Source organism: Argentina silus (genome assembly GCF_951799395.1).
Source record: "Argentina silus genome assembly, chromosome: 12".
Lineage (NCBI taxonomy): Eukaryota > Metazoa > Chordata > Actinopteri > Argentiniformes > Argentinidae > Argentina > Argentina silus.
Window position 1 is genome coordinate 20,404,119 of NC_139666.1, and position 26,092 is coordinate 20,430,210.

At 41.6% G+C, this 26,092-nt stretch overlaps 1 protein-coding gene across 1 annotated transcript in view; it reads left to right on the forward strand.

Annotated features, from left to right (window-relative positions):
• neb (nebulin) overlaps window positions 1-26,092 on the forward strand; it is a 68,616-nt gene that overhangs the window by 10,021 nt on the left and 32,503 nt on the right. Inside the window, exons 11-76 of the mRNA XM_083682493.1 lie at window positions 1-18; window positions 741-842; window positions 1,182-1,289; window positions 1,483-1,587; window positions 1,710-1,808; window positions 2,590-2,694; window positions 2,861-2,968; window positions 3,108-3,221; window positions 3,339-3,536; window positions 3,873-3,980; window positions 4,103-4,201; window positions 4,403-4,507; window positions 4,634-4,741; window positions 4,881-5,192; window positions 5,300-5,506; window positions 5,817-5,921; window positions 6,213-6,320; window positions 6,436-6,747; window positions 6,874-7,080; window positions 7,271-7,375; window positions 7,623-7,730; window positions 8,846-9,157; window positions 9,280-9,486; window positions 9,615-9,719; window positions 9,944-10,051; window positions 10,205-10,516; window positions 10,625-10,831; window positions 10,978-11,082; window positions 11,250-11,357; window positions 11,466-11,777; window positions 12,076-12,282; window positions 12,533-12,637; window positions 12,946-13,053; window positions 13,385-13,696; window positions 13,982-14,185; window positions 14,309-14,413; window positions 14,615-14,722; window positions 14,818-15,129; window positions 15,221-15,424; window positions 15,607-15,711; window positions 15,822-15,929; window positions 16,030-16,341; window positions 16,628-16,831; window positions 16,955-17,059; window positions 17,261-17,368; window positions 17,464-17,775; window positions 17,867-18,070; window positions 18,844-18,948; window positions 19,080-19,187; window positions 19,396-19,707; window positions 20,227-20,430; window positions 20,582-20,686; window positions 21,290-21,397; window positions 21,490-21,801; window positions 21,938-22,141; window positions 22,567-22,671; window positions 23,045-23,152; window positions 23,291-23,602; window positions 23,771-23,974; window positions 24,169-24,273; window positions 24,392-24,499; window positions 24,598-24,909; window positions 25,074-25,178; window positions 25,302-25,400; window positions 25,614-25,715; window positions 25,850-25,957. The exon at window positions 1-18 is cut by the window's left edge and continues 99 nt beyond it. Coding sequence (XP_083538619.1) covers window positions 1-18; window positions 741-842; window positions 1,182-1,289; window positions 1,483-1,587; window positions 1,710-1,808; window positions 2,590-2,694; window positions 2,861-2,968; window positions 3,108-3,221; window positions 3,339-3,536; window positions 3,873-3,980; window positions 4,103-4,201; window positions 4,403-4,507; window positions 4,634-4,741; window positions 4,881-5,192; window positions 5,300-5,506; window positions 5,817-5,921; window positions 6,213-6,320; window positions 6,436-6,747; window positions 6,874-7,080; window positions 7,271-7,375; window positions 7,623-7,730; window positions 8,846-9,157; window positions 9,280-9,486; window positions 9,615-9,719; window positions 9,944-10,051; window positions 10,205-10,516; window positions 10,625-10,831; window positions 10,978-11,082; window positions 11,250-11,357; window positions 11,466-11,777; window positions 12,076-12,282; window positions 12,533-12,637; window positions 12,946-13,053; window positions 13,385-13,696; window positions 13,982-14,185; window positions 14,309-14,413; window positions 14,615-14,722; window positions 14,818-15,129; window positions 15,221-15,424; window positions 15,607-15,711; window positions 15,822-15,929; window positions 16,030-16,341; window positions 16,628-16,831; window positions 16,955-17,059; window positions 17,261-17,368; window positions 17,464-17,775; window positions 17,867-18,070; window positions 18,844-18,948; window positions 19,080-19,187; window positions 19,396-19,707; window positions 20,227-20,430; window positions 20,582-20,686; window positions 21,290-21,397; window positions 21,490-21,801; window positions 21,938-22,141; window positions 22,567-22,671; window positions 23,045-23,152; window positions 23,291-23,602; window positions 23,771-23,974; window positions 24,169-24,273; window positions 24,392-24,499; window positions 24,598-24,909; window positions 25,074-25,178; window positions 25,302-25,400; window positions 25,614-25,715; window positions 25,850-25,957 — 10,866 coding nt within the window. The remainder of the gene's footprint in view (window positions 19-740; window positions 843-1,181; window positions 1,290-1,482; window positions 1,588-1,709; window positions 1,809-2,589; window positions 2,695-2,860; window positions 2,969-3,107; window positions 3,222-3,338; window positions 3,537-3,872; window positions 3,981-4,102; window positions 4,202-4,402; window positions 4,508-4,633; window positions 4,742-4,880; window positions 5,193-5,299; window positions 5,507-5,816; window positions 5,922-6,212; window positions 6,321-6,435; window positions 6,748-6,873; window positions 7,081-7,270; window positions 7,376-7,622; window positions 7,731-8,845; window positions 9,158-9,279; window positions 9,487-9,614; window positions 9,720-9,943; window positions 10,052-10,204; window positions 10,517-10,624; window positions 10,832-10,977; window positions 11,083-11,249; window positions 11,358-11,465; window positions 11,778-12,075; window positions 12,283-12,532; window positions 12,638-12,945; window positions 13,054-13,384; window positions 13,697-13,981; window positions 14,186-14,308; window positions 14,414-14,614; window positions 14,723-14,817; window positions 15,130-15,220; window positions 15,425-15,606; window positions 15,712-15,821; window positions 15,930-16,029; window positions 16,342-16,627; window positions 16,832-16,954; window positions 17,060-17,260; window positions 17,369-17,463; window positions 17,776-17,866; window positions 18,071-18,843; window positions 18,949-19,079; window positions 19,188-19,395; window positions 19,708-20,226; window positions 20,431-20,581; window positions 20,687-21,289; window positions 21,398-21,489; window positions 21,802-21,937; window positions 22,142-22,566; window positions 22,672-23,044; window positions 23,153-23,290; window positions 23,603-23,770; window positions 23,975-24,168; window positions 24,274-24,391; window positions 24,500-24,597; window positions 24,910-25,073; window positions 25,179-25,301; window positions 25,401-25,613; window positions 25,716-25,849; window positions 25,958-26,092) is intronic.

Genomic DNA, 26,092 nt, shown 5'->3' on the forward strand with positions numbered 1-26,092 from the left:
GGCACCATCTTGAGTGATGTAGGTGTCTGAGTGAGACTCTGAGCCATTGGTCGGAGTGGATTGTCACACAACGTTCCCCTGAACCAAGCAGCTATAAGATGAAACATAGTTAATTTTCACTTTGAGATGGTATGAATTATGAGTGGTCTCTGAGTAATAAGTGAGTTAATTGCAAAAATGGGTACAGTTGCCCTCATCTCCCCCTACCCATGAATCAACAGATCTCTCCTTCTGACAGACAGAGGTTAGAGGATCAAAACAACAGTCCCATCTCCACCGGGAGAGGCTGCCGTGCACTAGAAAACTCAAGTATCGATTTGTCATCATCCAGTGCTCTGGCAGCCTCATCCCCTCATCCCCATCGCCTCACTACTTGTGTTCATGATTCAACTCATAGTGTTGATTATTACTCATCAGCTCGACTGTTGGACAGTGCCCCCCCCCCCCACCTCCTCTAACGCAATCGTCATATTAGTGGTGTTAATGAAACCAATTAGGATCCACTTGACTGTGTGTCACCCATTGAAGGTGTAAAGTGACCCCAAGGGGCATTATAATGAGTCTAGTTACTAGTCAGTTTGTCAGTTAGCTATACATATTGAAAAGTCTCATCAAATGAAAGCCTGATATCAGCCTTGTGTTATATATATATATATATAAAACATATAAGCTCCTTCCCAGATCTTTTTTTGTTTATTCTTAAACTTTCTCTGCTTCGTTTCTGTTCCCTCCCTTTGCAGAAAGTGTACAAGGCCAGCTATGAGAAATCAAGGGGGTCCAGCATCAACTACTGTGATACGCCCAAGTTTAAGATGGACAATGTCGTTAAACAGTTCAGTGATGTGAGTATTTCCCTGGCCTTCTCTTGAGAGAGAAGAGTGTATGATATGGCTAAAGGGTCTTATTATTCTTTTTTTATTCTTTTTATTATTTATATATAAGATTTAACTTTTCAGATTGAATCAAACAAAACAAACAAACAGAAAACATCAAATTAACAATTCCACAGACATACTGTACATTTCCACATACACAAACATAATTCCAGGAAACAGGACATGCCAACTGGCCAAACTGTCAAACTAAACAAACCGGTGCAAAGACAAGGGAACGACAAAAACAGGAAAACTTTTATAATGACTTATTATTTATATTCAACATTCTCCTCTCTTTCCCCACAGACGCATTATAAAGATAAGTATGAGAATGAGATCAAGGGTCACTATATTGGCAGCTATGAGGACCTCTATATGCTTCACTGCCAGAAAATGGAGGAGATTAAGAGTGAGGTAAGTTGTCCTTGCTGTGACTTATCTTTGGGTTTCTCCTCTTCACACACAACAGAGCATGACATGCCAGTTTACTCTCAATTCAATCAGTTCTCAACTAACATTCAGCAATCTTGTCTTTCAGAAAAATTATAAAGCTGATTATTTAATCAGTTCATATTCTCAACTAACATTCTGTGTTCTTGTCTTTCAGAAAAATTATAAAGGTGATTATGAAGACATGAAAACAAGATGCTTCTTCCCCTCAACCGTCACACCTGAATATGAAGCAACTAAGAAACTGCAACAATGTAAAGACGTAAGTGTGCTTTCATTGAAATTACATCGATGCAACTGGCTGGCTGGTATTTTCCTCGTTTCTTGGTGTTGATATGATACCTCATTGAGGTTTATTTTTTTGGGATGTGTTATATTTTGCAGAAAGTATACCGGCAACATCCGGGCACAGTGAAATTCACGCAAGTGACGGATTCGCCTGTTCAAGTACAAGCTGGCATCAATGCCAAACAGCTAAGTGATGTAAGTACAGGTTTCACATGGATTCCTGCTGTACCTACTAGTGGAATCAGACTTTGATGAGAGACCTTGTTGAAGTATGCTGCACTGAGTATCCTGGGTGTTGATTACATATTAATTTAGAATATGCTGCTGGTAGGCAGACATCGGAGGACAGGCTCATTGTAATGCATGGAACGGATAAGGAATGGTATTCCGCTCCATGCATTACAATGAGCCCGTCCTCCGATTTCTACCTCCACCAGCCTCCCCTGATGCAGACAACAGATAGATATATCTATATCCGACATAGTTACAAATAACATAAACTAGAATGGTAAGGTTTAGTTGTTGAGCTCTTGTATGGAGACTTGATGGCTATTCCCTAAAAGAATTGCTCATTCATCCACACAGCCCAGCTGTCTTCCTGCAAACGCCATGGAAACCAGTGAAATCTCTCTGTAGTATTAATAGCAACATGCGTTCAGTCTGCCAAAAATAAACCCTCTCAGATGAGATGAGAAGGGGGGCTGACAGTTATGAGAGACAACTCTGAAATGGAGAGGCCTCACAGTCAGCACTGCTCTCTAGTGGCAGGGAATATGCTCAGTGTAGTACCCAGACTCACCACTGGAAGGCACTGCAGCACTATGAGCAATGGGAATGTAATGTGTAATAGTGATAGCTTTATATTCATAAAGCACATTGCATACAGTCAAACTGCAACTCAAAGTGCTGTACATATGCTTATTTATACTGCTGTACATTTCCATGTGATTCTTACTCTTTGTTTGTGTATTTTCAGCTCAACTACCATGCCAAGTATGAGTTGGATAAGTTCAAGTGTAACCTGCCCCCAGACTACCCATTCTTCATTCAGTCCAAAGTTAACGCTTACAACCTCAGTGATGTGAGTAGCATTGGGTTGATGATGCATGTTTTTTCAAGATACAGATGTGATAATTGATATTCAGATATTTTCTAATTTCAGAATCTTCATATTTGGTTATTGTTGACCCAAATTGGCTACACCTGTGTGTCCTTGCATACCTAATGATGTTGTTCTGTCTGTGCAGAATTGTTACAAGTACGATTGGGAGAAAGCAAAAGCCAAGCAGTTTGAAGTCAAGGGTGATGCCATCTCGATCCTGGCGGCCCGTGCACACACAAACATTGCCAGTGATGTGAGTATGCGCTGATATTAAATGCACAAACATGCTGAAGTTACACAATGTAAAGCTATACAATGTTCATATCGATACATGTCAAGTGTTTCCTTCGGTGTCTATGGGCCTTAACATGCTTTTGCTCTTTTGACCTCAGGTCAAATACAAGAAGGAGTATGAGAAGAACAGGGGACACATGGTGGGAGCCCTCAGCATCCACGACGACCCCAAGATCCTGCACTCTGTTCATGTGGCCAAAATCCAGAGTAATGTGAGTGATTTCTCTACAGTACATTGTTTGCATTACGTTTCAGTATTGAAATAGAAAGATGATTGTGAACCTGTGAGTGGGTTAGGGCTCATTTGGTCTCCCAACATACCTCCACAGCGCGAGTATACGAAAGACTATGAGAAAATAAAGACCAAGTACCACACCACACTGGACATGATGGCATTCTCCCTGGCGAAGAAGTCCCAGGCGATCGCCAGCATGACCGGATACAAACGCATTCAGAACCGTTACCTCATGCCCCACGACAGTTTATCCCTGGAACTGGCCAAGAAGAACAACGTCCTCTCCAGCGACGTAAGGCCAACCTAGACCACCTCACCTCAGATCCATTGCTGCACAATGTGTACATTTAAATGTATGTTTTAAACTGTAAGGCTTTTGTTTTATGATCTAAATGTTCTTTTTGGCCAGGTTTCTCTTATAAAAGAGATTGTTAATCTCAACGAGACTAACCTGGTAAAATAAAGGGTAAATAAATAATAATAATAAATAAATAAAGGCCTGGGAAGATTGTTACATGATTTCACCACTTAAAAACAGACCAACTGTCAGTTCATGATGAGAGGAATTACGAAAGGATTATTATTATTTTCTTTTTTTTATTTTCTTTTTTTTTTCTCCTTATCACAGAATCAATACAGGTCTGAGTACAATAACTGCACCAAGGGATCTCCATGGGTGCCCTTCGGGTCAATGGATGTGGAGAAGGCCAAGAAGGCTGGCGAGATTCTCAATGAGGTATCGCATCATGATCCCTCAGTCATTTCTCATTCACTCGCTTTCTCCCTTGACAATATGAATAGATGTGTGTATTATCTGCTTTGAGATAAAAAAAAAAATCCATTCCGACTTCTCCACAGAGAAAATATAGACAGCACCCAGACACCATCCCCTTCACCGCCATTGATGACCACCCCGTCATGATGCAGGCCAAGGTTAACCAGCTTCTGAGGAGTGACGTGAGTCTGCAATGTTTGAACAAGCTAGTATTCGCTGGGTCATTCAGATCAGTGGAGGCCGATTTCTACCTCCACCAGCCTCCCCTGATTCAGATATGATTTAATTCCACTTAGTCTCAGTGGTGATACCACCTCTGTTTGTCCATTGACTAATACAGTATGTGTGCTAATGTTTTCAATTTCTTCCTTCTTCTTTTAAAGCTGCACTACAAGAAAGGTCTTGAGGCAATCCATCAGAAGTACTCCCTGCCCCACGATGTCCCTGAGTTCCTTCAGGCCAGGTGCAATGCCTACAACCTCAGCAAGGTACATTGATGTCATGTAGACACCTTTGGCCCAAGTACAACCGAGTCTCTCTGGGTATGCATGTGTGTACTGTTATCAGTGTCTTATATACTGTGCAAATGTTAATATAAAACAATGTCATTTTAGAACTGCTACAAGCTTGCCTGGGAGGAAACCATTGCTAAGGGGTATGACCTGAGGCCTGATGCCATCTCCATCCAGGCAGCAAAGTCCGGTACCACCATCGCCAGTGACGTAAGTGATAATAACAATGTGACTTAAAAAATGTCCTACTTGCTGAGCCAGTATTCAACTATCATAATTGATCAGTTGTGGCATGTTCATACAGTAGTGCAGGTTGTGTAAATGACCTAACACCCATTTACCTTTACAGTACAAGTACAAGCGGGCATATGAGAAGGCAAGGGGCCACCATGTTGGCTTCCGCAATATTAAAGACGATCCCTTGCTGGTGAACTACATGCGAGTGGCCAGTATGCAGAGCAAGAAGAACTATGAGAAGGACTACCATAAGTCCAAGCTGAAGTACCACACCCCAGTTGACATGATGAGTCTCGCACATGCCAAGCAAGCCTCCACCGTGCAAACCTACACTGGCTACAAGAAGGTCCATCATCACTACACCCTCCTCCCTGACGCCATGAACCTGACTCTGGCTCGCTCCATGAACACCAACTCCAGTGATGTAAGTTACAATCCTACCGTTACAAACTCTAGCCTTTAGGTCTGGTTTCCCAGTGTCTAAAGCTGTTTGCATTTCTCACATGGTCTCTCCTCTCCACACTTCGATAGGTCAACTACAAGTCAGATTATGAGAACTATGTGAAGGGAACTGGCTGGATCCCCATCGGCTCCCTGGATGTAGAGAAGGCCAAGATGGCCGCCGCAGCCTTGGAAGAGAAGAAGTACAGGCAGCACCCTTCCACCGTCAAGTTCACCAGCACCACCGACTCCATGAATATGGAGCTGGCGAAGGCCAACGCCAGGATCCTGAATAATGTGAGTGCTATTATATACTGTATGTTGAGCAGAACCTTTAATCCAAAGTGATTTATACTTACAGTGAGTGTATACGTTTTACATATACTGTATATGGTCCCAGCGGGATTTTAACCCATAATCTTAGTGATGCTTGCACCATGCTCTACCAACTGAGCCACACAGGACTACTGGAAAGGACATTGTGTCTCTAGTTGGCCGAAAAATACCATTGTTGATCGAAACATCCTTGTTGTGCTTCATGAGTATGCTCTATACAGTATATGAAATGGAAATAAACAGAGTTGTTCTGTGTTTTTTGCGTGTTCAGAAGAACTACAAAGCCAGTGGAGAAAAATTTGTGCACACCTACCATCTCCCCTCAGATGCTCCAGAGCTGTTGCAAGCCAAATGCAACGCTTACAATATCAGCCAGGTTGGTACATGTTGATACAGTACTGTATTGTCTAATGCTGTTACTGTATACACCAGGGGAGGCTGGTGGAGGCATATATCGGATGACGGACTCATTGTAATGCATGGAACGGAATGAGGAATGGTATGAAACCTCATTCCATTCTATGCATTACAATGAGCCTGTCCTCCGAATTTCTGCCTCCACCAGCCTCTGCTGGTGTACACATATGATATGTTCCATACATGGTCTATATAATCATTCACAGTCATGTTCCTATGTCTCTAACTTATATTTGTATCTCTATTTTAGAATAATTACACATACGCTCACCGTCAAGATATTCTCAAAGGACACCATGTGAAAGAGGACGCAATTCCCATTGTGGCTGCTAAGTTATCCACCCGTATCGCCAGTGATGTAAGTATGCAAAAAAAAAAAAAGTTTCTTAATTTTGTATTATGCTAATAGATTATAATTGTCTCATGAAATATTATTCATGGTATTTAAAATCATTATTGTATTTCCTCTAAAGTACAAGTACAAGCTGGCGCATGAGAAGGCAAAGGGCCACCATGTTGGCTTCCGCAATATTAAAGACGACCCCTTGCTGGTGCACTACATGCAAGTGGCCAAGATGCAGAGTGACAAGAACTACCATAAGGACTACCACAAGTCCAAGCTGAAGTACCACTCCCCAGTTGACATGATGAGTATCTCACATGCCAAACAAGCCTCTGCCGTGCAAACCTACACTGGCTACAAGAAGGTCCAGAACCATTACACCCTTCTCCCAGATGCCATGCCGGTTGGACTGGCCCGCAACATGATGGAGATCCAGAGCGATGTAAGTTTTAACTGTTGTAAACATTTTTGGTGCTCATAATAAATGGCTTATGTTGAACATTGTGAACTTTGACCTCTTGTGAGTGAGGCTGATCCCAATTCTGATGTTCCTTTTGGATATTTTCAGAACAACTACAAGTCGGACTACAACAACATCTACAGAGGTGCTGGCTGGGTCCCCATCGGTTCTATTCCTGTGGAGTTGGCTAAGCAAGCCAGTTCAGCCCTGGATGAACATAATTACCGCCAGCACCCCAGCACCTTCAAGTTCACCAGTCTGACTGACCAAATGAACATGGCTCTGGCTATGAGCAACACCAAGCAGCTCAATGATGTGAGAAATTCCTCTATTTAACTTTACTACTTGAAGTTCACATACTATACAAGAAATTCACCAGGCAACATTGTAAAATAACTCTCGACCTCAGAAGGACTTTCTTGAAAAAATGAAGGTTTAAATACAGTACAGTATGTATTTATACTCTATTGAATGTGTTTACCTTTGGCTCTGTCCTCCTCTCCAGACTGCATACAGAGCGTCTGGTGAGAAGTTCATGCACACCTACAACCTGCCTGCAGATTGCCCTGAGTTCCTCCAGGCCAAGTACAATGCTCAGACCATGAGTGAGGTGAGGACACACACAACATGGGAAGAAAATAAAAATCATTTACTGTTCTCTCTAATCATTGTCTATGATGATTTAATAATGAAAGAAATGTTAAAAATATCTGCAATACAAAGATTCACTTGTAAATCTTCCCCTTTCTAAATTGTTGAAGAATTCATGTGCAGAAATATACATTTTTACAACTATACACAGCCTAATTTCTCTTTTCTGATAGATGTTTAACTTTAGTTTCTCTGTTCTCTTATAGTCTCACTATAAGCACGAGTGGCAGCAAGATATTGCCAAAGGATACGACATGAGGAATGATGCCATCCCTATTATTGCTGCGAAGCATGGTAGACACATTGTCAGCAATGTAAGTACACAACACATCATCAGGAAAACATAAATAATAATAACTAATAACAACTTTATTTATGTAGTACTTTTCAGGCATGCCACAAAGTGCTTCACACACAAGGAGAAAGCAAACAGGGTAATACGAAGTAAAAACAGGGAAATAAGAGCAAAACATGGGTTCATAGACAAAAATGCAGGAATTTATCAAACAATGGGCGGTCAAGTTTAATATGGAAAAACATAAGATCAATAAAGGTAATAAAGCAATACAAATTGTATTAACTTGACCACTCTAACAAGGTGTATATATATACTGTCTATTTAAATCAGGTAAAAGCAATTCTATAAAATATATCTTAAAAGAGATTTAAAAGAAGACACAGATTGGACAAGCCTAATTTCTTTGGGCAGATTGTTCCAAAGCCTAGGGGCCCTGATGGCGAATGCCTGGTCACCTTTAGTTTTCAGCCTTGACTTTGGAACGGTCAGCAGAGCTTTGGTGTAATACTGTATGGTCTCTCGTTTTAGTTTTGGTTAAAAGCTTACATGTTGCATTATGCACTAGCTGCAGACAGGAAAGTGCCCTATGACTGAGACAGGTATACAGAGAGTTGCAGTAATCCAGTCATGAGGAAATAAAAGCATGGAAGATATTCTCCAAATCAATGTTAAAGAGTGCTTAATTTTTGATATATTTCTTTAATTTTAAAACAGGACTTGACACATGTTGCTCAAGGTCAGAGTCAAACATAACACCAAGGTTTATGACAGGCTTCACAGGTTATCTTGAATCTGCTTTGTAGCTGAGGGGGGGCCAAATAAAACATCTGATTTATCATCAGTGAGCTCCAGAAAATTGTTAGACATCCAACATTTGATATCAGTAAGACACTAATGTAAGCATGCAAGGCTACGTTTAGTGTCATCTGCTGAGAAATGTAACTGTATATCGTGTCTGCGTATGATATCCCCAAGGTGGAGCACATAAATAGAGAATAAAATTGGGCCCAAGATAGGTTAAAAAGATTTAAACCATTCAACTAGGATAGAGGCTCTAAATGCAGTCAACAACATTTCTGCTGTGTTGAATATGATCATATTATCTGACTTTCCTTTGCATCTGCTTCTCAGTATCAGTACAAGAAAGACTTTGAGAAGGCAAAGGGCCACCATGTTGGCTTCCGCAATATTAAAGACGACCCCTTGCTGGTGCACTACATGCAAGTGGCCAAGATGCAGAGTGACAAGAACTACCATAAGGACTACCACAAGTCCAAGCTGAAGTACCACTCCCCAGTTGACATGATGAGTATCTCACATGCCAAACAAGCCTCCGCCGTACAAACCTACACTGGCTACAAGAAGGTCCAGAACCATTACACCCTTCTCCCAGATGCAATGAACCTGGCTCTGGCTCGCACCATGAATACCAACACCAGTGATGTGAGTAGTGTTTATGTGATGACGATGATGATGATGACAACGATGGTGTTCTGTTTTTCCCTTGGCTTCATCACTGCAGAAATTTACTTCATTTCATATTTTGCTTTTGTTTCTCTCTGCAGGTTGAGTACAAGAGTGACTGGAACAACTATGTGAAAGGAACGGGATGGGTTCCCATTGGCTCACTGCCAGTGGAGCTGGCAAAGGTTGGCGGGCAGATCCAGAGTGACCACAAATACCGTACGCACCCCTCCAAATTCGAGTTCAAAAAGCTGATGGACTCAATGGATCTGGTTCTGGCCACTGCCAACAACCAGATCATGAACCAGGTAGGTTCTGGCAAGGATGTCATATTTTTTAATAAAGCAAACCATTTTTTGACTTCTAAAGATAGATAGGCATTTTTCTGTTTCTCTGAATGTTATTATTTAATTATTTTGCATCCTTTTCTTTGCAGAAAGCATATACGGACAAATGGAATAAGGACAAGCTCACTGTTCATGTCATGCCAGACTCTCCTGAGATTATTCTGGCGAAGGCTAATGCCATCAACATGAGTCAGGTATGACCATCAAGTCACATTAGCCAAAATCACTAGTACGTTTTCATGCTTAGGCATACAATAAGCCGATGGTATGTACAGTGACATGTTTGTTGCCCTTTTCATACTTGTCTGCTATTTAAGTATATCAATATAAAAATACAAATAAATGATCTATTCAAATGTGAGAAACTTTAACAGCTGTGATAGCTTTGTTTCTAAGCTGTATTTACATAACTTTTCAGAAACTCTATAAATCCGGTCTGGTGGACATGTACAAGAAGGGGTATGACCTCAAGCCTGATGCCATCTCTGTCAAGGCAGCCAAGTCTGGCACCACCATCGCCAGTGACGTAAGTGAACAACAATATAACATATCTTACATGCTTCACTGAGCCAGTATTCAACTTGTATCATCTATTAATTGTAGCATGTTCATACAGTGGTGCAGGTTGTGTAAATTACCTAACATAGAACACTCTGCTAACACACATTTACCTATACAGTACAAGTACAAGCTGGCGCATGAGAAGGCAAGGGGCCACCATGTTGGCTTCCGCAATATTAAAGACGACCCCTTGCTGGTGCACTACATGCAAGTGGCCAAGATGCAGAGTGACAAGAACTACCATAAGGACTACCACAAGTCCAAGCTGAAGTACCACTCCCCAGTTGACATGATGAGTATCTCACATGCCAAACAAGCCTCCGCCGTACAAACCTACACTGGCTACAAGAAGGTCCAGAACCATTACACCCTTCTCCCAGATGCAATGAACCTGGCTCTGGCTCGCACCATGAATACCAACACCAGTGATGTGAGTAGTGATGATGATGATGACAACGATGGTGTTCTGTTTTTCCCTTGGCTTCATCACTGCAGAAATTTACTTCATTTCATATTTTGCTTTTGTTTCTCTCTGCAGGTTGAGTACAAGAGTGACTGGAACAACTATGTGAAAGGAACGGGATGGGTTCCCATTGGCTCACTGCCAGTGGAGCTGGCAAAGGTTGGCGGGCAGATCCAGAGTGACCACAAATACCGTACGCACCCCTCCAAATTCGAGTTCAAAAAGCTGATGGACTCAATGGATCTGGTTCTGGCCACTGCCAACAATCAGATCATGAACCAGGTACGTTCTGACCAGATGTGTATTTATATTTGTGAAATGTATGACTTATCAATCATAATAGTGTTTTTTTATTACAGTGTTCTATTTATGTTGGGTTTTGTAGTATTCGTTCTAATTTGCTACTTTTTGTATCCATTTTATTGCAGCAAGCATACACTGCAGCATGGAACAAGGATAAACTCACTGTCCACATCATGCCTGACTCTCCTGAAATTGTCCTGGCTAAGGCCAACGCTATCACCATGAGTGAGGTACAGTAATGCTGTAATTTGCACTGCTCTGAAACACAATTACGGTACTTATGGTAATTACGGTACATGATTGAAAGGGTTTATGGAATACTCCATAGAAACATCTTGAACAATTTCATATCACATTGATCTTGAAAAACAATCGTTCCTTAATTGTTCCATTCCAGAAAACCTACAAATCTGGTCTGGAGGCGATGTATAAGAAGGGTCACAACGTCAAGACTGATGCCATCGCCATCCAGGCAGCCAAACTCTCCACTCGCATCGCCAGTGACGTGAGTAACTCTCCCCGAGAATGACACTTGACATCTTTCAAGATACTACTGTAGCTTTTCACCTGAGGATAATGATGATAATAATGTTTTTCTATTTTATGTTTACAGTACAAGTACAAGCTGGATTACGAGAAGGCAAAAGGCCACCATGTTGGCTTCCGCAGTATTCAGGACGACCCGTTGCTGGTGCACTACATGAAAGTGGCCAAGTTGCAGAGTGACAAGAACTACCATAAGGACTACCACAAGTCCAAGCTGAAGTACCACTCCCCAGTAGACATGATGAGTGTGGCCCATGCCAAGCAAGCTTCTAAGGTGCAGACCAATTGTGGCTACAAGCAGGTCCAGACCCATTACACTGTGATGCCCGATGCCATGAACCTGTGTCTGGCTCGCAACATGCAGCAGATCGTCAGTGATGTGAGTATGATTTTACTCTTGTTCCACCCCCAGCAGTTCAGCATTATCTGGCTAGATTCATTAAGCGCAGCAGAGTCAAACAATATTGTTTGGTTAAGGATATGTTAGTGTACCATTTAAATTTGACCATTCTCAAAAAAGCTTTTGTGAGAAAACTTGAGTATAAACACCATGTGTCAGTAAATTCCACTCCATGATGTACAGTAATTCTCCCCTATTCTTAGCTGTTGGACATCCTAATCTGTTCGAAAAGTTTGGATATGTACACTAACATCCGTATTATCTTTTTCTTCTGCAGAACTTGTATAAGAGTGATTATGACAGCTATGTCAAGGGACAAGGGTGGATTCCCATTGGTTCTCTGGATGTGGAGAAAGCCAAAACAGCCTCCCTGATTGGCAGTGAGAAACTGTACCGCCAACACCCCAGCAAATTCAACTTCAAAAAGGACATGTTCTCAATGGACCTGGTACTTGCCACTGCCAATAACCAGATCATGAACAAGGTAGGGTAAACTATCTACTGTATGTCTACCAGTGGAGGCTAGTGGAGGTAGAAATCGGAGGATGGGCTCATTGTATTGCATGGAATGGATTACAATGAGCCTTTGTTCCGATTTCTACCTCCACCAGCCTCCCCTGATGTCTACCGTACATATGTAAAATGTCTATGTTTTTACAATTGCATAAGGCAACAGATGATGATATAGTATGATGTGATACTATATTATGATGGTAATTGTATCCATCTTACAGCAAATGTACTCAGAAGCCTGGGAGAAGGACAAGACCACGGTTCACGTCATGCCTGACTGCATGGAAGTGGTTCTGGCTAAGCAGAACAAAGCCAACAACAGCGAAGTAAGTCATACTTACCGTAGGTGTCTTCTAGTCTGGTGAACTAGAAGAAGTAGAAGATAAGCGATAAGCGGTCTGTCTCATGCACCACGCTGAGATCTGATGTATAACACTACCACAGTATCTGAGACCTACAGTGTAGACATTGCCTGTCTTGATTCCCCTCACATAGGAAGAGTCTTAGTTAGCTAGTCTACATTTGATACACCATCTTGGAGCCCTAACTTGCACATATTATTGTGGAACAAGAGCCTGCGTTATCATAATTCTGTAATTTACAGTAAAACATGTTTTTTGTGTTTCCTCCTCAGAAACTGTATAAGCTGGCCAACGAGTTGGCCAAGAAGAAGGGGTATGATCTCCGTAACGACGCCATTGCAATCCGGGCAGCCAAATTATCTACAACCATTGCAAGCGATGTACGTTTATCACTTATTATTCAACCATGTGTACTGTGCACTCAAGTGTTTGAATGAAACAAGAGAAGTGAGTATTGTTAGATAGTTGTGCAATTTCTTCCGCAGCAACACAATCGTTTTCAGGTTTGCAATGAGATTAAATAAAACGATCTGAAGGTCAACGTCTTTTGGAGAGGGTACTTTATTCGATGTTACAAAGAAATTCACGTTAGCAGGTTATCTCTCTCTCTGAGTCTCATCTCCCAGAGAAACTATATAGACTTGCAATGGAATTTGTATTTGTATTGAGTGTGCTCTGTTGGTGTACTGAAATTATTTTTCCTCCCTTTAGTACAAATACCATACAGGATACCGCAAACAGGTTGGCCACCACATTGGTGCCAAATGCATCCAGGATGACCCTCTGCTCATGCTGGCTCTGAACTCAGCCAAGATTGCCAGCGATGCCCTGTACAAGAAGGACTTCCACAAATCTAAGACCAAGTTTAACCTCCCAGTGGACATGATGGCCTTTGAACTTGCTAAGAAGAACCAGATCCAGGTCAACGATGCTGCCTACAGAACTCACCTGCACAACTGGACCTGTCTGCCAGACGCCAGTGATGTTGTCCAGGCCAGACATTGCTATGAGCTACAGAGTGATGTAAGTATAAATTGCCTGAAATATCACTTTTCATAGGCCTCCTCACAAAGATATATCAGAGTTCTAGTGCTTGGCTTATGTATTGCATATCCACAACACAACAGAGCATTTGTGGAATACCCAATAAGAAATAACTGCTACATCAGTGATTTATCATACTCTCAATTTACCTTGAATCATTGTGTGTGTTGTCATTTCTGTTTTGATAATGTACTTCTCTGTATAGTCTTTCACCATGATGATTTCTATACACCATTAAGACACTTTCTGTTTTGGTGTATCCAGAATATGTACAAGGCTGATCTGAAATGGCTGAGAGGCATGGGATGGGTGCCCATCGGCTCAATTGATGTTGAGAAGGCGAAGAAGGCCGGCGAGGTCCTGAGTGAGAAGCTGTATCGTCAACACCCAAGCAAATTTAAGTTCACTAGCTCAACTCAAGACATGGGATTGGTCTTGGCTAAAGCCAATGCTGATATTGCCAACAAGGTATATCCTATGCATTTACTGTTGAAATCTTGTGAAGCCCATCTCAGCCTCAATAATGTTTTTGAATGATTGTGTTTATAGCTAGATCAATAAAACAGTTATTAATTAATCTCATCTCTGCAGCAAACATACACCCAAGCCTGGGAGAATGACAAGACCAAGATCCACATCATGCCTGACGCAATGGATGTGGTTCTGGCAAGACAGAACAAAGTCACCTACAGCGAGGTAAGGCTTGCATGCTAAACAACGTATGCTACATTGCTTTGAGAATCAGTATTTAATTTGTCAGCAGTATATCTTCTCTGAAACATGTAAACAAGAAAGACAACTTTTGGCAAGCATTCAATGTCTTTAAGCCATATTCACACTAGCATGATTTACTCACTGGTTTTCACATGATGTCTTTTATGTCAAATCTGTTTTCAGTCAAAATACAAAAAAGCAAATGAAGAATCGAAGAAGAAGGGCTATGATCTGCGCAATGATGCCATTTCTATCATCGCAGCTAAGAAAGGAAGGGACATTATCAGCAATGTAAGTTAATATTGTCTGGTTATCACAAGACAAGTGACTATATGAATATTGTGTGTGGTCTGTTTGTGTACTGACATTCTTTTTCCTCCTTTTAGTACAAATACCTTACAGAATACCGCAAACAAGTTGGCCACCACATTGGTGCCAAATGCGTCCAGGATGACCCTCTGCTAATGCTGGCTCTGAACTCAGCCAAGATTGCTAGTGATGCCCTGTACAAGAAGGACTTCCACAAATCTAAGACCAAGTTTAACCTCCCAGTGGACATGATGGCCTTTGAACTTGCCAAGAAGAACCAGATCCAGGTCAACGATGCTGCCTACAGAACTCACCTGCACAACTGGACCTGTCTGCCAGACGCCACCGATGTTGTCCAGGCCAGACATTGCTATGATCTACAGAGTGATGTAAGTATAAATTCACTTCAAAATGTTTTTACTCCTTAATATGTCCCGTTATTATGTACTATTTTAACCCTTGTCTTACTGGTGTATCCAGAATCTTTACAAGGCTGATCTGAAATGGCTGAGAGGCATGGGATGGGTGCCCATCGGCTCAATTGATGTTGAGAAGGCGAAGAAGGCCGGTGAGGTCCTGAGTGAGAAGCTGTATCGTCAACACCCAAGCAACTTTAAGTTCACCAGCAAGACCGATGACATGGGCATGGTGTTGGCTAAAGAAAATGCTAAGATTGCCAACAAGGTATTGTCTTAACAGTAATTTTGATCAATTGCCCTAAAAGGTTTGCCAAATTATAGTTTCATTATATAACATTTGCTGAACAGTTAGATGAGTCTCCATACTAAGCATTGGAGACAGATATGAACATTGTTGGCTAGATCTTGACCTAATTGTTTCCTTCTCCAAACTTCTTGTTCATGCAGAAAAGTTACATTGAGGCCTGGGAGAAGGACAAGACCAAGATCCACATCATGCCAGATGCAATGGATGTGGTTTTGGCACAACAGAACAAGAGCACCTACAGTGTGGTGAGTACAGTACAATAGATCAATTGCAATCGTCCTGATATGTACAGTATAGCTTTTCAAAAGGAATGCTAACAGTGTAGATACTAATTTCTGTTGATTTTTCCATACAGAACCACTACAAACAAGCATATGAAGTTGATAAGAAGAAGGGCTATGATCTGCGCAATGATGCCATTTCTATCATCGCAGCCAAGCAAGGAAGAGAGATTATCAGCGATGTAAGTTATAATATGATGCAGTTCTACTGCATCACATAGTTAGTGAGTGCATGAATTCTTAGGACTCTTCCTTATCCTGGCTGAATTTTCTTTCTTTCAGTACAAATACAAGACTGGCTATCGTAAGCAAGTTGGCCACCACATTGGTGCCAGATGTGTCCAGGATGACCCCCTGCTCATGCTGGCTCTGAACTCTGCCAAGATTGCTAGTGATGCCCTGTACAAGAAGGACTTCCACAAATCTAAGACCAAGTTTAACCTCCCAGTGGACATGATGGCCTTTGAACTTGCTAAGAAGAACCAGATCCAGGTCAACGATGCTGCCTACAGAACTCACCTGCACAACTGGACCTGTCTGCCAGACGCCAGTGATGTTGTCCAGGCCAGACATTGCTATGAGCTACAGAGTGATGTAAGTATAAATTGCCTGAAATATCACTTTTCATAGGCCTCCTCACAAAGATATATCAGAGTTCTAGTGCTTGGCTTATGTATTGCATATCCACAACACAACAGAGCATTTGTGGAATACCCAATAAGAAATAAACTGCTACATCAGTGATTTATCATACTCTCAATTTACCTTGAATCATTGTGTGTGTTGTCATTTCTGTTTTGATAATGTACTTCTCTGTATAGTCTTTCACCATGATGATTTCTATACACCATTAAGACACTTTCTGTTTTGGTGTATCCAGAATATGTACAAGGCTGATCTGAAATGGCTGAGAGGCATGGGATGGGTGCCCATCGGCTCAATTGATGTTGAGAAGGTGAAGAAGGCCGGTGAGGTCCTGAGTGAGAAGCTGTATCGTCAACACCCAAGCAAGTTTAAGTTCACCAGCTCAACTCAAGACATGGGATTGGTCTTGGCTAAAGCCAATGCTGATATTGCCAACAAGGTATATCCTATGCATTTACTATTGAAATCTTGTGAAGCCCATCTCAGCCTCAATAATGTTTTTGAATGATTGTGTTTATAGATAGATCAATAAAACAGTTATTAATTAATCTCATCTCTGCAGCAAACATACACCCAAGCCTGGGAGAAAGACAAGACCAAGATCCACATCATGCCTGACGCAATGGATGTGGTTCTGGCAAGACAGAACAAAGTCACCTACAGCGAGGTAAGGCTTGCATGCTAAACAACGTATGCTACATTGCTTTGAGAATCAGTATTTAATTTGTCAGCAGTATATCTTCTCTGAAACATGTAAACAAGAAAGACAACTTTTGGCAAGCATTCAATGTCTTTAAGCCATATTCACACTAGCATGATTTACTCACTGGTTTTCACATGATGTCTTTTATGTCAAATCTGTTTTCAGTCAAAATACAAAAAAGCAAATGAAGAATCGAAGAAGAAGGGCTATGATCTGCGCAATGATGCCATTTCTATCATCGCAGCTAAGAAAGGAAGGGAAATTATCAGCAATGTAAGTTAATATTGTCTGGTTATCACAAGACAAGTGAGTATATGAATATTGTGTGTGCTCTGTTTGTGTACTGACATTCTTTTTCCTCCTTTTAGTACAAATACCTTACAGAATACCGCAAACAAGTTGGCCACCACATTGGTGCCAGATGCGTCCAGGATGACCCTCTGCTCGTGCTGGCTCTGAACTCAGCCAAGATTGCCAGTGATGCCCTGTACAAGAAGGACTTCCACAAATCTAAGACCAAGTTCAACCTCCCAGTGGACATGATGGCCTTTGAACTGGCCAAGAAGAACCAGATCCAGGTCAACGATGCCGCCTACAGAACTCACCTGCACAACTGGACCTGTCTGCCAGACGCCACCGATGTTGTCCAGGCCAGACATTGCTATGATCTACAGAGTGATGTAAGTATAAATTCACTTCAAAATGTTTTTACTCCTTAATATGTCCCGTTATTATGTACTATTTTAACCCTTGTCTTACTGGTGTATCCAGAATCTTTACAAGGCTGATCTGAAATGGCTGAGAGGCATGGGATGGGTGCCCATCGGCTCAATTGATGTTGAGAAGGTGAAGAAGGCCGGTGAGGTCCTGAGTGAGCAGAAGTACCGCCAGCACCCCAGCAACTTCAAGTTTACTGCCAAAACCGATGGCATGTCATACGCCCTGGCCCAGGCTAATGCCCAGATAATGGACAAGGTACAGTCTCCTGTTTAGTTTGTTTGTTTGTTTGTTTCTCATATTCTCCTATTTACTAATGTGGGGGAAATCTCCTGAAGGTGTTACAGTACTATACATGACCGAGACTTTGTTGAATTCAGCCTGGCATTATAGACATTTACTGTACTGTATATAGTTATTGTACTAAAACTGAAAACAGAGCAGTAGTAAAACATCTTTGGAGATATCATCACTTTAGATGTTGATAAGAGGGATGACAGTGATACACCTGGGCCACTGAAGGAAGTGTATTAGGTTTAGATGACTATTTTAGAAATGCAGTGTAGAGGTGAGACATGAAGCCTCAAGGTGCAAAACATGACATTGATTATTAGAGTGAGTTGATTGATTTGATCTGATATTTAAAAGTAGTCATCTGCTCCAGCCAGGGACATCAGTACATACATTAAAAATGATCGAGGATAAAAACACAACAAAGCCTGAAGGCTTATTTCCATTGTTGTCCTCCAGTAGGATGGCTGGGGCTGGGCAAAACTAAGCATATCACACTCACGTAGGCCTACAATAAAAACAACAAGTGACAAATATTAATAACAACAATTACAAATATTCACAACAATTACTATTAAATTACACCAACATGCTATTTATCAGACGTTTTTTAACTGCCACCATAAAGCTGTTTACTGAAGACAGAGTTTTCAAATAGCTTGGCAACTTGTTCCATAGAACTGCAGCAGAGTACAGAGAAATACTGTATGTCATGAACTTCTCCATCTTCTTCTTCACAGAAAGCGTATGTTGCAGCCTGGGAGAATGACAAGGTCAAACTTCACATCAACCCTGACACTCCTGAGATTGTGTTGGCCCAGCAGAACAGCATCAACATGAGCATTGTGAGTACTCTTCTGTTCACGTCATCCTCAAACTGATTTCATTTGCAGTACCTAGCTTCTATCTCATTGGTCTTTCAACCATTTAAATATGTTGGGATTCTTATGAAATGCATTCTCTTGTTCTTTCACAGAAACAATATAAACAAGGTTATCAGGACACCATCAAACAGGGCTATTACCTCCCTGTGGATGCCATCTCTGTCAAAGCTGCCAAGCAGGGTAGAGAGATCATCAGTGATGTAAGTAATGTTTTTACAACATCTTCCTTGACATATACCAATAACACTTTTCTATGTTACTAATTCTGAGCCTTGTGATGTAACTGAGGCTATAAGGTCATTGTTGGAATTTCCTCTTTGAAATGCTGACAAATGTACATGCAAAATGGTCTTTGTGCAAGGTACAGTAGGGACACAAACCCATTCATTCTCTATTGATCTCTTTCAGTACAAATACCATGCAAATTATCGCAAGCAAGTTGGCCACCACATTGGTGCCAGATGTGTCCAGGATGACCCCCTGATGATGCTGGCTCTGAACTCAGCCAAGATTGCTAGTGATGCCCTGTACAAGAAGGACTTCAACAAGTCCAAGACCAAGTTCCACCTCCCAGTGGACATGCTGACCATTGAACTGGCCAAGAAATGCCAGATCCAGGTGAACGACTTTAACTACAGGACTCACCTGCACAACTGGACCTGTCTGCCAGACTCCAATGATGTGGTCCAGGCCAGGAAGGTGTACGATCTCCGCAGTGACGTAAGTACAGACAGTTTAGTTTTATGTCTAGTGAACCATTATTGTTGTATCCTAACATTTACCTGTCCACCATTGGATAGAATGAAGCAAAATCGTAAGTCCCCTCTGAATACATCAAACACCTAATTTCCTTTCCAGGAATCACTTCCATGTTTGTTCTTTTACGGCTTATAGTCATGTTAAAGATACACTACGGAAGTTGAATTGCTAATTGTTAAACCTGATACTTGGAAAAGTGTTGAATGTATGGTTTGAGTGCATACTCCTATGATGTCATATCAATCAATCGATTGCCTCATTAAGCCACACAATCCTTAGTTTTAGGCTTAGAAACTTAAAAGCAAATAAGCTTGTGCTTTTGTTTATTGGTAGGTGTGCCCCTTTTTGAGCAATGAGATCATTTTTGGGCATTATTTTCTAATGATTTAGGGGACCCCTTTTGGCTAAAGAGCACCCCCAGAGGCAAAATCCTCCATATTGTAACTAAAAGTATAAACAAGTTTTCTTTGCACCCCTCAGGCTGTCTACAAGGCTGACATGGAGTTCATGACAGGTCTTGGATGGGTCCCCATAGGCTCTCTGGATGTGCTGAAAGCCAAGAAAGCTGCAGAGATTCTGAGTGACCACCTCTACAAGCAGAAACCAGATGTATTAAAATACACCACTGACATGACATCCATGCCTATGGTCTTGGCTAAGGCAAATGCTGAAATCATGAACCAGGTACGACGCGACAACCTTATTTAGACATGTTTCACATTTGAGAACATGGGTGATCTGTTATTTTAATCAATGACTTGACCAGTAGTTTGAATATTCCATCCTATGTTTCTGGTTGGCATCATTTTAACACCCATCTTCTCTCATATTTCAGCGCGAGTACCACAAAGCTTGGGAGGCTGATAAGATCAAGACTCATGTGACCCCAGACCTGCCTGAACTTGTTCTGGCCAAAGCCAATGCTATTACCATGAGCAAGGTACTGTAGGTCCTCCTTGCCTCCTTCGCTACTGTACATTCCTAACTCTCGATTTGAAGCTATCAGTCTTTCCTAATACCTATGACATGAACCACCAGACATGGCATGTCGGATTGTAATGTTATGGATGTCATGTTATGTATTTTTTCGAGGTAAATATAAATGTTATGTTATGATTGATGATTATGATTGTTGTGGATGTAAATATTCTGATACTTACTGTTGTGATCAATGAAGGTCTTTGTGATTAGCCTGTCTTTACCCCCCAACTGCACTGGTTTAAACACTAGGGGCTCCAGTTTGGTTGAGCAAATAGTGCCGAACTGAGCAAAATATACCGAACTTTTCAGCATGATTTTTATTGTACCTTGTTTTTGAGAAAATCTGTGATTATTCAACCAGAGTTTTAGTAAACAGTCTGAAAATGCATTGCACATCATGCAAACGCAAATTGTCTGTCTACGTGTCTATTCAAAATATTTAGGTTAAGGTGGCTAACTTTTATAACTTTTTGTTACTTTTTTGTTTATGCAAATTGGAGCCCTAGGTTTTTCTGATACACTGCCATGGATAGTACTAATCACAGCTTTATTGTTATTGCAGAAATTATACAGACAAGGTGTTGAGGAATCCTTCAGGAAGGGGTATGACCTCAAAGCTGATGCCATCGCCATCAAAGCTGCCAAGCATGGCAGAGAAATCATTAGTAATGTAAGTGTTGTATACTTTAAATGTTTCTCTTTTTGACATCAATTCATCCCAGTTATTGGCAAAAAAAGATAAAATATTTTTCATCCATATAGTACAAGTACCTTACAAGCTACCGCAAGCAAGTTGGTCACCACATTGGTGCCCTCAGCATCCATGATGACCCTCTGATCATGCTGGCTCTGAACTCAGCCAGGATTGCTAGTGATGCCCTGTACAAGAAGGACTTCAACAAGTCAAAGACCAAGTTCCACCTCCCAGTAGACATGCTGTCCATTGAACTGGCCAAGAAATGCCAGATCCAGGTCAATGACTTCAACTACAGAACTCACCTGCACAACTGGACCTGTCTGCCAGACTCCAATGATGTCGTCCAGGCCAGGAAGGTCTATGATCTGCGCAGTGACGTAAGTTCTGAGAGAGATTCACTCATTAAGCTTTTGAGGTGTGGGGTGCATCTACAGTATCATTCTAAGGCAAGACAACCCATTATAGTTTCAAAGTTCACTGACTAACCAATTGGTTTCTCATATATGACATTAGGCTGTGTACAGAGCTGACCTGGAGTGGCTCAGAGGCAGTGGCTGGGTCCCCATTGGCTCCATCGATGTGGAGAAGGTCAAGAAGGCTGGAGAGATCCTGAGTGAGAAGAAGTACCGCCAGCACCCCAGCAACTTCAAGTTTACTGCCAAAACTGATGACATGCCATACGCCCTGGCCCAGGCTAATGCCCAGATAATGGACAAGGTACACTCTCCTGTTTAGTTTGATTGTTAATTGTTTGTTTGTCCGTTTCTTATATTCTCCTAATATCTCATATATACTAGTGTGGGGGAAATCCTCTGAAAGTGACGTAGACTTCTTTGAAATCAGCCTTGTATTATGCGGAATTATTGTATGTATTTACTGCACTAAAATGGAAAACAGAGCGGTAGTGAAATGTGGCCCCGAATCTTTGGAGATATCATCACATGAGATGTTGATAAAGTCATGACACTGATGCACTTGCGTTACTGAGGGAAGGGTATTGGATTTAGATGTTTCCTTTCTATTTTGAAATTGTATTGCAGAGGTGTAACACAAAGCCTCAAGCCTATGTGCAAAACAACAGTATTTCCCTAGAGAGAGACACATCTCTTTAACTGCTCCTCCTTTTTCTTCTCCCCCCACAGAAAGCGTACATTGAAGCCTGGGAGAAAGACAAGGTCAACATTCATATCATGCCAGACACACCAGAGATCACTCTGGCCCGGCAGAACAAACTCAACACCAGCCTGGTAAGAGGTGTCACTGTAACGACGGCTGAACATCTGTATCTTTCATCTGTTATCCATCTTTCATCTCTATTGTCATAACCAGAGTGGTATATGAGAAGAGTGGCGGCAAATAGTTCCATATATCTTCCTGGTTAATCTTCCTGATTTACCCGATATAGATTTTTTATTGGACTAACAACCGGTTGCCTGGCATCATGCTCCGTAGGTATAATGTAAAGGAGCTATTTGGCGTTGGCCAATAGAAAATGGACCCCTTCATTGGCGCCACTCTACCTTATAGAACACTCATTGATTGTAACCATTTCTGAACATCACAGAATTATAGTTGATCCAATGAAGACACTAATAGATCATGTTTTTTGTGTTATTTCAGAAACATTACCGTGAAGGCTTTGAGGATACCATCAGCAAGGGCTATTACCTGCCAAAGGATGCCATCTCTGTCAAAGCTGCCAAGCAGGGTAGAGAGATCATCAGTGACGTATGTATAAAGCATTTTTTTTCCTCTGCCAAAGCATTGGCAGTAATCATAATAAGCACACTACTTAGCCATTAATAAATATCAATATACTGAATAAAAACATGAATTAATTCAAATGTACTTTTTCAAATGTCTCAGTACAAGTACAAGGCAGGTTACCGCAAGCAACAAGGCCACCATATTGGAGCCCTTAGCATCCAGGATGACCCTCTGCTCATGCTGGCCGCTAATGCAGCCAGGATTTTCAGTAATAATGTTTACAAGAAGGACTATGAGAAGATCAAGACCAAGTTCAATCTCCCAGTGGACATGATGGCCTTTGAACTGGCCAAGAAGAACCAGATCCAGGTCAACGACTTCAACTACAGAACTCACCTGCACAACTGGACCTGTCTGCCAGACTCCAGTGATGTTGTCCAGGCCAGGAAGGTGTACGATCTCCGTAGTGACGTAAGTACAGACAGTTTAGTTTTATGTCTAGTGAACCATTATTGCTGTGTCCTAACATTTACCTGTCCACCATTGAATAGAATGAAGCAAAATCTAACCAACCATAGCACTCATTTGATGCAGTAACGGCCGACTCTAATGATTCTCTCTATGATTCCTGTCTTTCAGGCGGTGTACAAGGCTGACCTTGAGTGGCTCAGAGGGTGCGGTTGGCTGGTCCAGGGTTCAATTGATGTTGTCAAGGCCAAGAATGCCCAAACCATCCTCAACGATAGACTGTACCGCCAGCCCCCTAGCGCTGTCAAGTTCACTAGTGTTGTTGACCTTCCCGAGATCGTCCTGTCCAAGCAGAATGCTGACAACATCAGCCTTGTGAGTGTTTCCCTCTTCTTTAAGCATTAAGTAGCCAAACATGGAACAACCATCTAATCTTATTGCCATGGTCTTTTTCCAAATTTCTAGTAACAGTGGAGGTGGAGCTTTGAAATGGAGAGGTACACCGCAAGAATAATGGTTTGGATGTATCATTAACTCTGTTTGTTTGCTTGTTCGTTTGTTTTTCACAGAGGAAATACCATGAAGCTTGGGATAAAGACAAACTCAGGATTCACATCCCAAATAACATACCCTCTATTGAGCTGTCCAAGGCCAATGCTATCAACATCAGCAATGTAAGTATGGTTCACTGAGGCACATAGCATGATCGATGTTTACAAGCACATATTATCACATACACTATCATGTCCAGATGTGATTACTTGACCTACAGATGATCTTTCTGTTTTCCAGAAATTGTACACCAAAAACTGGGATAAAGAGAAGGCCAAGGGATACCAAATTAAGGAGGATGCCATCGATGTGTTGAAGGCCAAGAAATCTAGAGACATCATCAGCAACGTAAGAGATAAAGAATGAACTTGAGTCCATTTAATTTAGATCACTTGAAATGATTCACACAGTGTAATTAACTTTTGGATCCCTTTCTCTTCATACAGTACAAGTACCTTACAAGCTACCGCAAGCAAGTTGGCCACCACATTGGTGCACTCAGCATCCATGATGACCCTCTGATCATGTTGGCTCTGAACTCAGCCAGGATTGCCAGTGATGTCCTGTACAAGAAGGACTTCAACAAGTCCAAGACCAAGTTCCACCTCCCAGTGGACATGCTGACCATTGAACTGGCCAAGAAATGTCAGATCCAGGTGAACGACTTCAACTACAGGACTCGCCTGCACAACTGGACCTGTCTGCCAGATGCCACTGATGTCGTCCAGGCCAGAAAAGCCTATGATCTTCAGAGTGATGTAAGCTTACTTTACTTACTGAATTTGCAATAATTTCAATGTGCTTATGTCCATATAAAGTTGTATTCATCCTCTGTTCACAGTTTTTTTTTTAATCAACTGTATATTATTGGTACATTGACATCTACTGTATATGTTGATGAAAACCTGTTGTCCTCCCCAAGGCTGTATACAAGGCTGATCTGGAGTGGCTGCGTGGATGTGGTTGGATCCCACATGAGTCCCTGGAGGTGAAGAAGGTGAAGAACGCCCAGACCATCCTGGCTGATGTAAGTGTCTCTCATCTAGTGTCTGATGTTTCAACAGTACACATGCATTGGAATGCATTGAAGATCCATCTTTGTTTAGCCATTGTTGAAGATTGTTTAATCGTTGTTGATGTTGTCTTGCAGAGAGGCTACCGCGTCAAGCTGGACGAGCAGAAGTTCATTGCCCCCGTGGACAGAATGGACTTTGTCTGTGCCAAGAACGCAGCAGAGGTCCTCAATGAGGTGAGCAGGATCTTCCTAAACAACATGTCACAACAAATACATTCCATGGCTTCTGTTTGTGTTGATTGTTCTGAAAGTGCATTATCATACAGTACTATATCAACTTTGCCTTATTTCACAGTTTGTTTAACTTCAGTGTCTGGACAAATCTGCCCTTCACTAAGAGAATTCCTCCCATTGATAACTATGTTCTTTACCCTTCACTTTGTGCAGGCTAAGTACCGTGAGGTCTGGCACAAGGACAAGATCAAGTATACCATGTTGGACACCCCAACTCTGGCAACAGCAAGAGAGGTGGCTAAGAACGTTCACCCGGTAAGATCAACACTCCTTTTATTTGTCCTTTCAGACATTGAAGTAGTCAAAAGACATTTGAGTCTAGCAATCAAAGAGTGTCATTGGAACGACTCATAGCCATTATAAAATGTACTGTGCTTACCCTCTTACAGAAACTGTACACCAAGGAGTGGGACAAGATCAAAGCCACAGGGTACTTCATGCCTGGAGATGCTGTTTCCATCAAGCAGTCCATCCACAACAACAAAGTACAGAGTGAGGTATGAGCACTTGGTGTAAAGGAAAGGCAATAAGAGACTGTTCAGCCTTCAACGGTTTTGATAAAAACAATGAGTACAACAACTATTATTCTCAAGATTGTAAGTAATCATGAGTTGGTGTGGCTTATTTATTCG